The 13,934-nt window shown below is 37.4% G+C and overlaps 3 protein-coding genes and 1 long non-coding RNA gene across 5 annotated transcripts; 2 read left to right on the plus strand and 2 right to left on the minus strand.

The window, feature by feature from the left end:
- Positions 1-68: 68 nt before the first annotated feature.
- Positions 69-4,123, minus strand: LOC122411967 (zinc finger protein 2 homolog). Its single transcript, XM_043421124.1, has 9 exons — positions 3,702-4,123; positions 3,303-3,376; positions 3,087-3,207; positions 2,059-2,353; positions 1,856-1,958; positions 1,518-1,781; positions 967-1,288; positions 553-896; positions 69-348 (listed from the first exon to the last, which is right to left on the minus strand). Exons 1-9 carry the CDS (start codon positions 3,715-3,717, stop codon positions 115-117), a joined length of 1,773 nt encoding a protein of 590 aa, XP_043277059.1. The 5' UTR covers positions 3,718-4,123; the 3' UTR covers positions 69-114.
- A 1,321-nt stretch (positions 4,124-5,444) lies between these two features.
- LOC122412213 (uncharacterized) lies at positions 5,445-6,507 on the plus strand. Its single transcript, XR_006261307.1, has 3 exons — positions 5,445-5,859; positions 5,969-6,021; positions 6,204-6,507. It is a non-coding gene; the product is annotated as an uncharacterized lncRNA (long non-coding RNA).
- Positions 6,508-6,694: 187 nt separating this feature from the next.
- On the minus strand, positions 6,695-9,750 carry eIF2alpha (eukaryotic translation initiation factor 2 subunit alpha). The gene is made up of 6 exons (XM_043421619.1): positions 9,598-9,750; positions 9,175-9,417; positions 8,410-8,641; positions 7,609-7,841; positions 7,414-7,529; positions 6,695-7,071 (listed from the first exon to the last, which is right to left on the minus strand). The coding sequence occupies exons 2-6, from the start codon at positions 9,410-9,412 to the stop codon at positions 6,886-6,888; spliced, it is 1,005 nt and encodes a 334-aa protein (XP_043277554.1). The 5' UTR covers positions 9,413-9,417; positions 9,598-9,750; the 3' UTR covers positions 6,695-6,885.
- Positions 9,751-9,894: 144 nt separating this feature from the next.
- gwl (serine/threonine-protein kinase greatwall) lies at positions 9,895-13,644 on the plus strand. 2 transcript variants are annotated; one of them, XM_043421618.1, is made up of 4 exons: positions 9,895-10,800; positions 11,396-12,017; positions 12,105-13,328; positions 13,416-13,644. In XM_043421618.1, the coding sequence occupies exons 1-4, from the start codon at positions 10,600-10,602 to the stop codon at positions 13,460-13,462; spliced, it is 2,094 nt and encodes a 697-aa protein (XP_043277553.1). In that variant the 5' UTR covers positions 9,895-10,599; the 3' UTR covers positions 13,463-13,644. The 2 variants fall into 2 exon arrangements, with proteins under 2 accessions (XP_043277553.1, XP_043277552.1); XM_043421617.1 differs by having other exon boundaries at positions 11,396-13,328.
- Positions 13,645-13,934: the final 290 nt, after the last annotated feature.

Here is a 13,934-nt window from a genome sequence, read left to right on the forward strand (position 1 = left end):
GATTTTTAAAAAATAATAAGAACTAAGATCAGCGTTATGAAAATGAAAGGTTATTCATCTGTGAATGATGAATTTTTGCGAATAGCCCTTTAATATCACCGACAAATTCGAGAATCATGTTTTCGATATTTTCAGTACATGTAAAATAACCTCGTCGACAGTTTGAGTGGTCAGTAACGATTTGACGGTGTCGTCATCGATGACGACCGTGAATAAAAGTTTAACATTCTCGCGTAAACGTTCTTCAAAGACCAAATCGCTCTCTTCGACCGTGATTGGTTGATGACCGCAACGTCTGATAACAGCGTCCAAAACGTCTTGGATCGGTGCTTCGGGCCACCCAAATATCTGGTGGAGTATTAGAAAAATACAAATGAAAATGAGATTGGAAAATTACATTTTAACGAACGTAAAAATGCAACTGTATTTGGTAATAATTCAAAATTCTAAAATAAATGTTTTGTTTTTTTTTTCCGGCCATGGAGCAAGAACTTGACACAAATTTTTATTTACGTATATTGGTACAAGGTTCCGATAAAAATTCAAAATTACCTGTAAAGTTTCTTCTTCGATGAGAATCTTGAGAAGATCAGCAATAGCTTTGAGTAGTTGCGACGAGGAGAGGGCACTGGATTCGCCACTTTGTATTTTGAGAGCGGCAGACGAAGCGATGTCGAGGAGTTGCGTCTGGAGTTGTCGTTTTTCAGCTTCGGCCATAACATCCTCGAGGACGTGACGATGTTTGGCTCTGATGTGTCGCATGAGACAGTCATGACGTATAAAGGCGCGTCCGCATTCGGTGCAGGATTGGGGTGGCTCGCGTCTGTGTGTATTTAAATGAGCCTGGAGCGAGGACTTAGTCGCGAAGGCTTTTTCGCACTTGTCGCATTTGTGCGCTGTGGAAAGGGATAAATTTGAGTTTTTCATCCAATTATATCTTTAAAGTCGATCAACTTTAACATTTACGTTTGACTCCTGTGTGAATAAGGGTGTGTTTGGTCAAGTCTTCCTTGCGCGTGAAAGATTTCGAGCAAATGTCGCATTGGAATCCGGGCGCTCCTTCGTGCGCGAATTTGATGTGCAGATTAAGACGGGCCTTGCGATTGAATGCTTTACCACAAGTTTCGCAAGTGAAACCATTCTCGCCGGTATGATGAAATAAATGTGCTTTCAGCTGAGCAGCTTGAATAAAAGATTTAGCGCAATACTGGCAGACGTGAGGCTTTTCGCCAGTGTGTGTTCTCTGATGACGGTTGAGAGTCTCGCGAGCCGCGAATTTGCGTTGACACTAAAAGAATGTTCTCATTTATAAACTGTCTGAGTAGTTAAATAGAGGTGCACGCGTCCTTGAGCAGAATTTTTGTCTAGATTATGTTCATACTTACGGTAACGCAAAATTGAATCCTTGCATGTAATAAAATGGAGGAAGTTAATGAAGTTACCAGCTTAGCTAATTGTCAATTTGACCTTGAGCTCCTTGAGGTCGATTCAAAGGAATAAAATTTCCTCATACTTACGTGTTTACACTGGAATGGCTTTTCTCCAGTGTGAACTCGCCGGTGTTTCTTAACAGCTAGTGCAGACAAAAAAGTTTTTGGACACAAGTCGCACTTGACGGGCCGTTCACCGGTATGGACTCTACTGTGGATCAAAAGCTGTTGCGGGGTGCTGAACTTTTTGTCACATTGATCGCATGATTTTTGCTGGCGCTGTGGAACTCCAGCATGGGTTCTCAAATGTTCACGCAGATTATCTTTCCGTGTGAATGATTTGTTGCAAACCTAGGAAAATGGTTATTAACAAATTGAAATTTTCATCATGAACGAATGGAGAAACACCTGGAAACGAGACTTACTTGACACTCATAAAAATTACGGAGAGTTCCGTGGCATCCAGACTGCAATTTGTGTCGATTCAAGTGGTAACGACGAGTGAAATACCGGTCACAAGGCTCACACCTATGATTCAAAGAGTTTTATCCAATTTCGAACGCATTGATAAATTTTAGAGTGAAGGTGGATGATAGAAGTTATACAGGTTGGAATAATATGAACTCACTTGTAAATCTTAGCATTGGAATGAGTTGTATAACGATGTTTATCTAACGATTTTTTGTCACGGAAGGTTGAACCACATTCTGTGCAGCTGCATGATTCGATCACCCAGTGAATTACGATTGTATGTCTCTCGAGAGAAGAACGCTTTTTGAAAGAAAGCTCGCAATTCGAACACTTGAATTGACCACCTGAATGTGCAGATTTCAAATCTTCGCCACAACAGTGACACTCGTTTTCTGCAACCGGCTGTATTTTCCCACCACTTGCTTCTTCAGTATCTTCCACATTTTGGTTTGCTGAGAATTCCATTATCGAATTATGGTTTATTCAATTGACAATAATTGTTAAGTCATCGACTCGTAATCAATGTTTACCAAAACTTTATTCATTTTGAAGACTCTTGGCACGAAAGTCAAAAAGCAAAAAGGCAATAAGGCTCAATGCAGCATGATTTTCATATAAACATTTTTTTCCAACAATCCAACACAGTCAAGGAAAAAAACATTTGCAATTCCTCAATTATTTATTCCACGAATCATTTATATTTGTTGTAAAACTGCAAATGATCGTCTAGGGACGGGAAAAAATTGGAGAATTACAAAATGTTCTTTTCATTCATTTCATTGAACACTAACGTTGCAAACTGCAGCGTCATATTTAACAAGCTGTAATTTTATTGTTTAGTAATTAAGAGGATGGATCAGTCGGTATATCGCAACCGTGAGTGCGAGAGAGATAGCTGCAAATTTCGAAATCGAAATTCTTTGACACAGTTTAACCGATTAAAAAAAGGCTCTGTCAGTCGATTTTTGCCATCGTTCTGCGTAGGCTGACAGAGCCTTTTTTTAATCGGTCAAACTGTGTCAGAGAATTTCAATTTCGAAAATTCCTTGTGAGGTTAGTCGACTGATCCCTACTCTTAACAGAAGTGCATCAAAATATCATTTTGCAAGAATAAACTGAGCAAAGTGTTTGATTCAAAACAAATCTCAAGTACAGAAAACATCAACAGAAACAACTACAACAAACCTGCATCAGAATCATCATATTCTTCCGAACTATCTGAATCATAATCATTGAAAGTTTTCAATTCCAAAATATCTGTACTATCATCTTCTTCCCTGCATACATTCAAATGATCACTCAGCATCTGTAATCAATCCTTTCTTTAAGATAACTAATTCGCTTGAAGAAAAATTTTGACATTTTTCAAATGCATTTTCATAATTGAGCAACTTTACTTACATCCTCATTTTGGAAAATACGCTGGCATGTTACGCACTGATAATTTCTGGTGACCATTATACTATCAGTGGTATCTGTAGAAAAATTACAACTTGAATCTGACTGTAAAATATTCTTGTTATCCGATGAGGCTTTTGTCTCCCAAGATAATAAATATTCGTTTGAGGATAATACCTCAATTATCATCGCATTGCAGTTAATTATTTGACTAATCAATACCAATGGCATGTAAGAGTCTGTCACTACTATTTTCTTCTGCCATTTGAGATTTTTTTCGGCCATTCGACAACTAAAGTTCATTTCAATACTCGTTCACCGTGTAATCAAGTTTTTTCAATTCTTGTTTTTATTCGTCAAATTTTAATGCAAATTGTCATTTAGTGAAGGTAGAGTTCTTACCCATTGTGCTGGTCATTCTTAGACTTAACGTAATTAACCTGAATTTTTTTCAATAATTTCACTAGTTACTCAAGTTTCTCCAATATTTTGCTGAAAGTAATGAAACTCTAGCTAGAAGCTGCAAAATAATGGAATTCCGGGCTAACCGAAAAATGATAAAAATGCACGAATGGTTGTAATCACTTCCAGATTGAGATTTGACCTAGGTTAAATTATTTCATGAACACGCGCGATCTTTCGTAATAAATAGCTAACGATAGATAAACATTTAAAAAGTGCGGTTTCTGGAATGTTTAATATGTATCCACTAAATCGTTGCATATTATTTTTTTTATTTCAACGAATTCATAATCCATGTCACTAAAGCGGCCATATCATTTTTATTCTGATTCAGAACTGTGTACTGTGTTCTTCGTAGTTCGTACGTAGTGGTTCGTAGTTTGTAACAATTTGCGATTCACACTAAGCATGCGACGCCTCGCGGATTTTTCTTGAACTGCTGTTGGAGTGCAAAGCAGACGACCTGTCATGTAATATTAATGTCGTTAAGTGGCTTTTGGAGCAGTTATCAGCAAAAATGTATGTATTCATAAATTTGTCGGAGTTTTAAATACGACTGGTCCATGTTTCCAATGCTAAATCATGCACAACTGTCAAAATTGCACTCCAATAGTGCCATTTTTCCGAGGGACACGAGCGCCGTCATCGCGGTAGTGTAGATCGTCAATATTAATCAAGAACTCCTCGGATCTTGGATATTGGACCTTCGTGAACTTAGCTGCGATGTAAATCGTTAGTTAAGCTTTTGTTGGAAATTAGTTAATAGGATCACGCACAGTATCAAAATTTGGAAGAAAATTTTTTTACACAGCATAGAAAAATATTAAAAAATTACTGTACAACAAAAAATAGGTCGCTTACAGACGTGTTTCTTCCTGTCCTCCTTCTACATGGACGTGTGCTTGCCGCTTGAAAACTTTCGTTAAAAATTGACACCACGCGGCGCTGGGATCACGTGCGGAAACGACTGCTGTATAGCGTTGCATAGGTAACACAGGACCTCCGTTGTCCCCATATTTGATTATTTCAAACGACTAGTCACACAGGCCTCAAAGCCAAAGGCGGTTTTTTCGATAAGAAACAGGTGTAAATAAAGTAAGAAACTAAGAGAATAATGTTTTCTATCGAAATGATATGGGGATTGCAATGAAATCTAAAAAAAAGTACCTCGCTTGTTTTAAAAAAATTGACAAAAAAGTTTGAAAAATTTTTAGTGAGTTCAAAATTACAAATTGAAACTTTCTTCCCTCTTAAAATTTTATCCCAAACCCCGTATTTCTCGAGTTACTCTCAGTCGAGACCTGATCAAAAAGATAAAAAAAAAATGTTCAAGAAGAAAATCTAAAATAATTAAAACAAGTTCATTATAAACCGACACAACTTTTTACCCTCTTGACATTTCCTCGAAACCCCCAAAGTTTTCGAAATACGCCAAAATTTCTGAAACTCCTCATTTTTTGCTGAAATTAAGATAACCGTGCGAAAAAAAATCCTACGATTTTTTTTTTTAAACAACAATGCAGCTTTTTCTATCCCCTTCAAAACTGTCATGGAGAAAAGTAGCGAAAAAAATGTCTACTACATTGGCAGCCGGATTACGAAGGCCAAAAATTTGTCGAAAAACGGCGCTGTTCTAAAGCGCCTGCCAGCTAAAGAAAAAATCGTAAACAAATTTAAGAAGCGGCAAATTGAAGCTCAATTTATCCCCTTCAAAATGATGTTTATCAAATTTGATTCTGTTGATTTTTGACCGAGTTATCGAACTTTTAGTGTGGGTAAAAATTTCGACCAGTGAACCCAAACTTTTGAACGGAAGTGTACATTTCCATTATCAGATGTATTGCTATGACAACGTCGGCCTTTTTTTTGACACAGCAGAAATGGCCTCTCACGCAATTGCTACACTTTTGACCGCTACTACCCGTCTAGTCGGGTTCAGAATAATATAATCTAACGATTCAATACAGTTTTAGCCGTATTGTTGTCGCACATGGTTTAGGTCGTAGGCTCTCTAACTATAGCTGCACCAGCACGGATTCTGGATAACATATCGCTATTATATGCAATAACGATATAATGCATTATATCGTTTTTTGGCGTATGTAAATTCTTAGTTCTTCGTAACAAAATATTTTATACTATAAATAAAAAGATCTTGACGCTCCAATGTATTTTTTTAATTAACACAAGTTGGATTTCATGTGCAGGTAGAAACCGCAACAAATCTCCAAACTGAAGCCACCTCCTTGCAGAATTTAGGGTATAAAATATGTCTGCTAATCGTAAATGAGTGTAAACAAGAGTAACGTTGAAAATCATAGATACGACGTCAATTATTACCAACGATATATATAATATTCTTCAGTTAAGCCATTGATATTAAATACCCGTGGAAGCGGTAGCTGATTAGTAAACAAGAACAGTAAGTAAATCTTTTCGTAGGAACAATCAAGAGACTCGGTAGAGTCTCAGGACAAGTACATTGACAGCTCTGTCGTCTCCTGGCCTGATTTCATTATCCGAAGACACGTCATTGGGAGCTTTTCAGCAAGTGACAACGAGTGACGAAGTGGGTGCTTTCCAATTAGAGTGCATACTTCAGCTTTATGGAAAAGAAACTTTTGTTGGGCGACGAAACTTACACAGCCACACAAAAATCGATTTTCAGGTTCGAGAATGAAACTGTCTGTTTAAACCCAGCAGGTCAGGTTCAAGGTTATTACAAGGTCAAATTGAGAAAAACCGTTGAATTTTGAAACTACTGGAGATATAGGTTTTTGGGGTCGCTTAATCCGAATCTAGAAAGAATATTGAATGAAAAAAGTTAAACATTCTAACAGAAAAGTCAGATCTGATTCGAAAAAGCGGTGATCATTCAAAATCATCTTGAAAAAGTTTTTATTTGATGGGTATTCTCAATAATACGAGTGCTGTTATTTTTACAAGTTTTTGTTATTTGTAAAATTGCGTTATACATTCGATCCAGACCTTTCAGCGGCACTATAGTTTTTTATAACCACAGGAATGAAAAATATTCGAGCGGGAATAAAAAATAGATAACCGCGCACGAACCACGATGTGTAAATGTTTATTTATGGGAGAGAAAAAAACACGCAGTGGCGATTTAATCATCCTCCGCGGGGCCGTCGTCATCTGCTTTTAAATCATCGTCTCCCTCACCCCCACTAAAATCGCCCATTCCTTCGACTTCTTCTTCATCGTCATCTCCAGCGACTTCGGCGTTTTCGAGCTCAGCGCGTTCCATTTGTCGAGCAAGTTCAGCTTCGTCAGTAGCCGTCACTACTTTAGGCTAATTAAATTTATCGAATTTTTAACACCGATTAAAATAATTTAATACTTTTCAATGCAATGAATCATTTGAATTTGTTGTTTGAAATAGTTCCTCATAATCAATGATTTAGAGAGATTAAGAGAGAGATCAAAGGTTTATGAGGTCACATTTATGAGTAATTAATTACGAATTGGACTGAAAATCCTATGAGTTAGGAAAAGTGCGTTCAGTATTGTTACGAAAAAATGGAAAAGTAACTTGATTCAAGAGAAACTCATGAATTGATCATAAACTAGGAAGATGGCTAGAATTCAGATGGCAAAGTATTTTTTTATTAAAAAACAAAGCTATATCGCTTACCGCCATTTGAACGTTAAATACACCACCCAGCGATGTAATCTTCATTTGTACGACCTCAATCGCGTTATTGAGGGCCTTCAAACCATCAGCTTTCTCAGGAGTCGATGTTGTCATGACTGTTCAACAATTAATTTTTTATAATTGTAATTTTGCAGATCAGTCGTAGGATTAATATTGATAGGAGTAAGTGTTCACCGTAAAGGGGAGGAGCGATCAAATTGATCTTGATAGGAATTTCTTCCGTGGAGAGTGCCAAACCGGCTTTGAGGGCAGTTTTGACAGCATCTATTCCCTCATAACCATAACAAGCTACTTCAACATCTGCTCTGATTTTCACTGCCTGCGAGGTGAGCTTGCGCTTGATGTTGTTCAAAAGTACGTCTTTGGTGAGATCGTCGAGACCACACTCTGCTAAAATAGATGGATCCCTGAAATGACAATTTTTGTGAGCTTCGATTGTATTCAAGGGGTAATAGGAATTCAAAAAATTGATCATATTTTGTATGTTTTTGAAAAATTAGTTTGAGGATACTTTGATTTTTAGTTACTTGACTATTAAACCAGTATTTAAAAAAATATTTACTCCAGAAGTAATTATCCTTGTTGCTTCTTAAGGGAGTTCATCTGGTAATAAAATTAACAGATATTGATAAAAAAAATTTTAATAGTTATCAATATCAACAATGTCTCCTGGCAAAATTCCCAAGCACCACTGACGAATGGTAACAAAAGAAACTTTTATAGTTGTTATAAAAATATTCAAAGAATGTTTGCTCGATTACATAAGATCTATTTAATAGTTTCTTACGAAGCTCCAAAAGAATCAATTTGTCTTGAAGGAGATTGAGCTTAAGAGGTTGAACGCTCTGAATATATTGACCCAAGTATGCCAGTCACATCAACTATTTATTATGACTTATCCGGTACCAGACAAACTACTATGATTAATTTATTCATTGTTTCTCAACTCACAATACTTTTACTAATTATACTCACAATACTGATTGTTTGAAGAAGTCATATGCCGAAGCTTTTTGCTTCTTGTATTTCTCCTCAAAGTGCCATGCTGTCTTTTGATATAACTCTTCTAATTGATCATCATTGTCATAATGCAACAATTCAGCAACGTGTCTGAGTATAGAATTGACTGCCTTTGCTTTGGCATATCGTTCTGTGCACTTTTCTATATCCTCGGCTGATACACGACGTTTACTTAGATCAATGTAACCTGCATATTAAAATACTAATGAATAATCATTTTTCAGAGTTTAAGGCTTCACATTATATATATTGTAACGGTACTATTGTTGAGACAAACGATACCGCTCGACATCAATATATATATATATATATATATAAATATATATGTTGGAGAAATTATAATTCTAGTGGTCCACACTGGCTTCTTTTGTTTTCAAAGATTGATTTATAAAATAGACTAAGAACAAGGAAGCAGTCAACGAGAGAATTGAGAGAAGAATTGATGTATCTTCAAAATTGACTTAACATTTTGCGGTGTGTGTTACCCAAAGTTCAGTTTATATTAGTCACCATTAAATAATAAAGGTTAGATAATCTGTCCGACATGCAAAATACAAAATTATCGTGTGAATTTATGTTCTTCGACATTAGCAGTGGGATATATCTTTCAAGTCTGGAGCAAGAAAACTTTGAAATTAAAAATGAATTTTAAGAACTGAGCTTTAATGAAATCCAATCTCTGCTAAATATATTTATTGGTCAATTTTTGTGGATATTTACCTTTTTCCTTGTCAACTCGAATGACAACGACCGGTTCAGTTTTACCAACTCTAATGAGCTTGTTAATGGAACGTATGCGTCTCCTGGATAATTCAGAGAGCAAAATCATGCCTTCGATGTTGTTGTATTCGAGTAAATGCACATAAGCTCCCATTTCGGCGATGCTCCGTACGTTCACCATTACAACATCCTCAACTTCCGGATATTTTTCTTTATAAAATCGACACGAGAGAACCATTTTGGCTGAAATGACCGATAAATATGATCAAAAAAAATTTGATAAATAATCATAAGTTACGATATGGCGATTTTTTCTGGTTTTGCATGCAAACTCACTCGACTCCTGATTTCTTTGAGGTTAAACAAGAGGTTAGAAGACACGAAGACCAGGTAATCAGCATTTATAACAAAATTTCAACATACCTGATTTTGAGGTTAATTTTCGTGATTATTGTAATGATTATTTACACTATTTGGAATCACTTGTTACAGGACAAATGTAATTAAATATGTCAACAATCCATGTGGAATCTTGGCGTTGATTCTGATCTGGCTGACGAAAGACCGAAACAGTGACTCTCAACTTCCGGTTTTATCAAAACGTTCAACGTATTTTTGGCCGGCCGGTAATATATTGCAAAGGGATAACATTGAAATCTCGACGAGTTTTGGCCAACTTTTTTCGTTAGCAAGGGATTATCGTTTCTTATCCCTCGCTAGAATGGACACGGACGGTGCAAGCATTTTCTCATTTTTCTATTTAAACGTGTAACAAATAGGGCTGCAAGTTAGCAAGCTGCAAGCATTTCGAGAAAAGCACTGTATATAAGGGCGTTGATTGGACGCGAGAAATTGTCAGTTTCTCTAATTGATAGTACAACGTGATTAGATAGTATTTACTTAAAAAGAGATATAGGGTGAAAAAAAAAAATTTTACAATTTTATCAAAAAAATCAGGATAAAGAGACTCGGTTCTAATTTCATAGCAGAAAAATTACAACATATGAGTTATATATGCGTATATGAGCAGTAAAAGCCAATCGGATCTCAGCATCGAAGAATGTCCAATAGAAATAGATTGCTTACCCCAGCTGCCCCAACAACTTACCCTTACGCTCTTACCAAAAAGGCACTCAACAAATCAAAAATTTAAAGAGACATACTTGTGGCGGGACAATGTCAGAATCAGAAATCAGAACCGGTCAGCCCGTCAGCCGTTATCTAATTGGAAACAAAACAGTGTAAAGTGTAAAGTCAATTCGTAAAACAATAAAAATCCATAGAATAATAAATTGCGCTAATGAAAGTGTAAAATTACAGTTCGAAATTAGATCTCTTCGCGAGTCATGTTAGTGAATCGTAATACAAGCGTACTTCGAACCGAATTTTTTTCTAACCTACGAGACATTCATTTAAGCCTCGTAAATGGAAAATTTAGGTGATAAATCATCCAATTCGCATAAGGACGAAGTAGCAGTTCTGTGCTCGAACAATAATAACAACAATGCTAATAACGAATCGCAAATACCTTACGGTGAATGCACGCCTCAAAATGCATCGGAAAATAGACCCATCGACAATTCCATATTCAACACTATTTCGAAAATTGTTAATCCTGCTACTAAGGTATGTCAATTTTATTTAATTTCTATTACGATTAAGGAGGTATATCTAGTAATCGAATTAACAGATTTTTACAAATAATATTGAATATAGTCATTAATATCAACAAGATCTTCTGTTGAAAAGTTTTGTTCTTGAGATATTATGAGAGCAAATTTCCGAATATAATATAATCACTCATGCTGTTAGTTTTGATTTGTTCAGTACCGGATCAACTTCTTTTATTTTACCATAATTGAAATGACACAAAATTTTCAATCTTTCAACATAAGACTATCAATTTAATTTTAATCAAAAAAGCTACTATGACTGTGCAAATCTTTTTCATTCCAGATAAACCTCGAATTAAATACCATTTTTTATAAACATTTCAAATATAATTAGAGCGCTAACCAAATTATCATAAACGTTGAAGCTAATCTTTTCTCTGATAATAAAATGCTTTCAGAAACGCTAATCAATTGATCCGAATGATTTTTTTTCTAATTCTGTTATCGTTAAATTCATAAAAATTTTAATACAAATATTTCTTTTCATTCTACTCAAAAAGAAAGAAAAAAATGAAATATCATGGGTAACTCGTAATTATTTGTTGCAGGTACCAGAGATTCATGATTTTAAGATCGTTAAGCCGATAAGCAGAGGAGCATTTGGCAAGGTGTTTCTTGGTCATAAAAAAACAAATCCGGACCAAGTATACGCCATAAAAGTGATGAAAAAGAATGAGATGATACACAAAAACATGGCTTCGCAGGTGGTGATAGAACGCAATGCGCTGGCATTGACACGAAGTCCGTACTGCGTACAATTGTTTTATTCGCTGCAATCGGTTAGTTGCATATATTTGGTAATGGAATATATGGTTGGGGGGGATTTAAAAAGTTTGTTGGGATATTACGGTTACATGGAGGAGAAAATGGCAGCTTTTTACACGGCAGAAGTGTGTCTGGCCTTAGAATATCTTCACAAGCACGGGATTGTCCATCGGGATCTGAAGCCCGATAATATGTTGTTGTCACACGAAGGTCATGTCAAATTGACGGATTTTGGTCTGAGTAAAATATCAACGATGCATAGGGATTTGGAGATTTCGGATTTGGTTAATTGCACGCCGAGTCTGTTGGCACGAACACCTGGACAATTGCTCTCGTTAACGTCTCACTTGTCTTTTGGTTCCGGCCAAAAGTCGACGAGCAACTCGAACCTCTTGGAGGACTCGAGTGAGCGCAGTAACCCAGCAATTAATTTATTGCCAGCATTGCAATTTAATTCCAATCATAATTCCCATTTGTCTTTAAATTCATTAGCATCAACGGATGCAGCATCGCCCAATTATTCTCGTGTTTCTGGTGTGACGCCTTTCCATTCGGCGGAAGATATTTGCCACGCGATTTCGTCCGACGAGGAAACTCAAAACATCGTCGTTCCCGAAGAGAGCGATGTTTGCGACACGACCGATAGTTTTCATACCTGCGAGGCCTCATCTCTGAAACAATCGACGACAAGCGTATCGGTCGGAAAAACTTCTGAAGAAGAGTCAACCCTCGAAGCGGACAACACGCAGCCTCATATCTGCCACACCAGCCCTCTCAGCACATGTGCAACTTCCTTCGTTCGGGGTACGAAGAGAAAACGCGCGGCGATGTCCGGGGCGACGGGTTTGACCCAGGAAATATCGATCATGGAGCTCGAAAGCAGCTGGACCCCGAAGCGTAAGAATTGCGGCAACATATTTACGAATCGAAGCCCAGGACTCACTTCTCAGAATCTGAGCAATAAAAAAATCGACAAATCGGCTACAGAATTAGCCGATGGGAAGCAAGAGTCCGGCTCGGGTGGACGCGTCGCTTTCAGCACTCCTGTTTCTTCCATCAAGCAACGTAACCGCGATGATATTAAAAAGCTTATCAAAGCTGACAAGCCCCTGCTCATTAAATCCACGAGATTCGATCTGCCACCACCTCCCAATACTTCACATTCGGCGCCGGATGTTCATGCAGAAGTTACGACTGGCAAACATCGATCACCACAAGGTATTTCGCCTATCAAAACCCCAGCTCCGTCCTCGAGTAGTTACACTCCGTACAGGACACAGAAATCCGTGAGGAGACGACCGCCGCAAAGTGGAATGAACCGTTCGGACGATCGGATTCTCGGGACTCCCGATTATCTCGCCCCAGAATTGTTACTTCGCCAAGGTCACGGACCAGCGGTAGATTGGTGGGCTCTCGGTGTATGTCTCTATGAATTTTGCACGGGTGTTCCACCCTTCAATGATGACACACCGCAGGCGGTGTTCGCCAATATACTAGCCCGCGATTTACCTTGGCCCGAAGGAGAAGAGATGCTCTCTGAAGCTGCCGTCAACGCAATCGACGCGCTTTTAACTTTAGACCAAACCCTACGACCCTCGGCGAATGAAGTTCGGAACATGAGCTTTTTCCACGACTTCCCGTGGAACGAACCGCAGAAAGCGACTCCACCGTTCATTCCACAGCCTGATGATAATTATGATACTTGTTATTTTCAAGGTTAGTTTTTATGGCACACTCTCTTGTTTTCCCAGTTCTAAACCACCGTCGATGCATCTTTCTCCAATCAATTGTGCCTTTTTTCAGCGAGGAACATTCTGCAACACCTTAACGTCAGCAATTGTGAAACCTAGTCCTCGGGAGGTTGTTCGTCAATAAATCAAGATGTCAAACGTCCACCGAACCTGCGGGAGCCTTTTACTACGATACGGAATCCACGAAAGTTTCTCAATCTCGAATTATCCACGATGTATCAAATCTTTTTTATACACGTTCGTATGTATAGTGATATAAAATATTTTCTTACGTTTTGTAACGGGAGTCTAATGTTTCTCTGACACCTACACAAAGGGCTTAAAGACGATCCCAATACTTTTTAGTTTATATCGTTTTTTCGCATTTTCACAAAACACTTTTTTCTTCTTTCATTATACTCTCCGTTATTTATCAATAATGAAAAACGTTCTACGTTTAAGGTATTCTTTTTACGAACCTGAATATTCTACAAATAACTGATTTTAAATTACTGTAAAATAAAAGTATATGTGAATAGATTGGCGAAATTTCAGGTCAGGTTATCGAACATTTAATGAAGAATTTTAAAAC

The sequence above is a fragment of the Venturia canescens genome, chromosome 6, assembly GCF_019457755.1.
Source record: "Venturia canescens isolate UGA chromosome 6, ASM1945775v1, whole genome shotgun sequence".
NCBI classification, from domain to species: domain Eukaryota; kingdom Metazoa; phylum Arthropoda; class Insecta; order Hymenoptera; family Ichneumonidae; genus Venturia; species Venturia canescens.

Excerpts from the sequence above, each read along its gene's own strand:
- LOC122411967 (XM_043421124.1), bottom strand. Across the intron at positions 1,782-1,855 it reads GTAATTTTTATGAGTGTCAA|GTTTGCAACAAATCATTCAC; the intron begins GTAAGTCTCGTT and ends CCATTTTCCTAG. Across the intron at positions 349-552 it reads TCGAAGAAGAAACTTTACAG|ATATTTGGGTGGCCCGAAGC; the intron begins GTAATTTTGAAT and ends ATACTCCACCAG.
- gwl (XM_043421617.1), top strand. The coding sequence starts at position 10,600 with ATGGAAAATTTAGGTGATAAATCATCCAATTCGCATAAGGACGAAGTA. Across the intron at positions 10,801-11,395 it reads TTGTTAATCCTGCTACTAAG|GTACCAGAGATTCATGATTT; the intron begins GTATGTCAATTT and ends TATTTGTTGCAG. Across the intron at positions 13,329-13,415 it reads TGATACTTGTTATTTTCAAG|CGAGGAACATTCTGCAACAC; the intron begins GTTAGTTTTTAT and ends GCCTTTTTTCAG.
- eIF2alpha (XM_043421619.1), bottom strand. The coding sequence starts at position 9,412 with ATGGTTCTCTCGTGTCGATTTTATAAAGAAAAATATCCGGAAGTTGAG. Across the intron at positions 8,642-9,174 it reads TCGAGTTGACAAGGAAAAAG|GTTACATTGATCTAAGTAAA; the intron begins GTAAATATCCAC and ends TTTAATATGCAG. Across the intron at positions 7,072-7,413 it reads TATTTAACGTTCAAATGGCG|CCTAAAGTAGTGACGGCTAC; the intron begins GTAAGCGATATA and ends AAATTTAATTAG.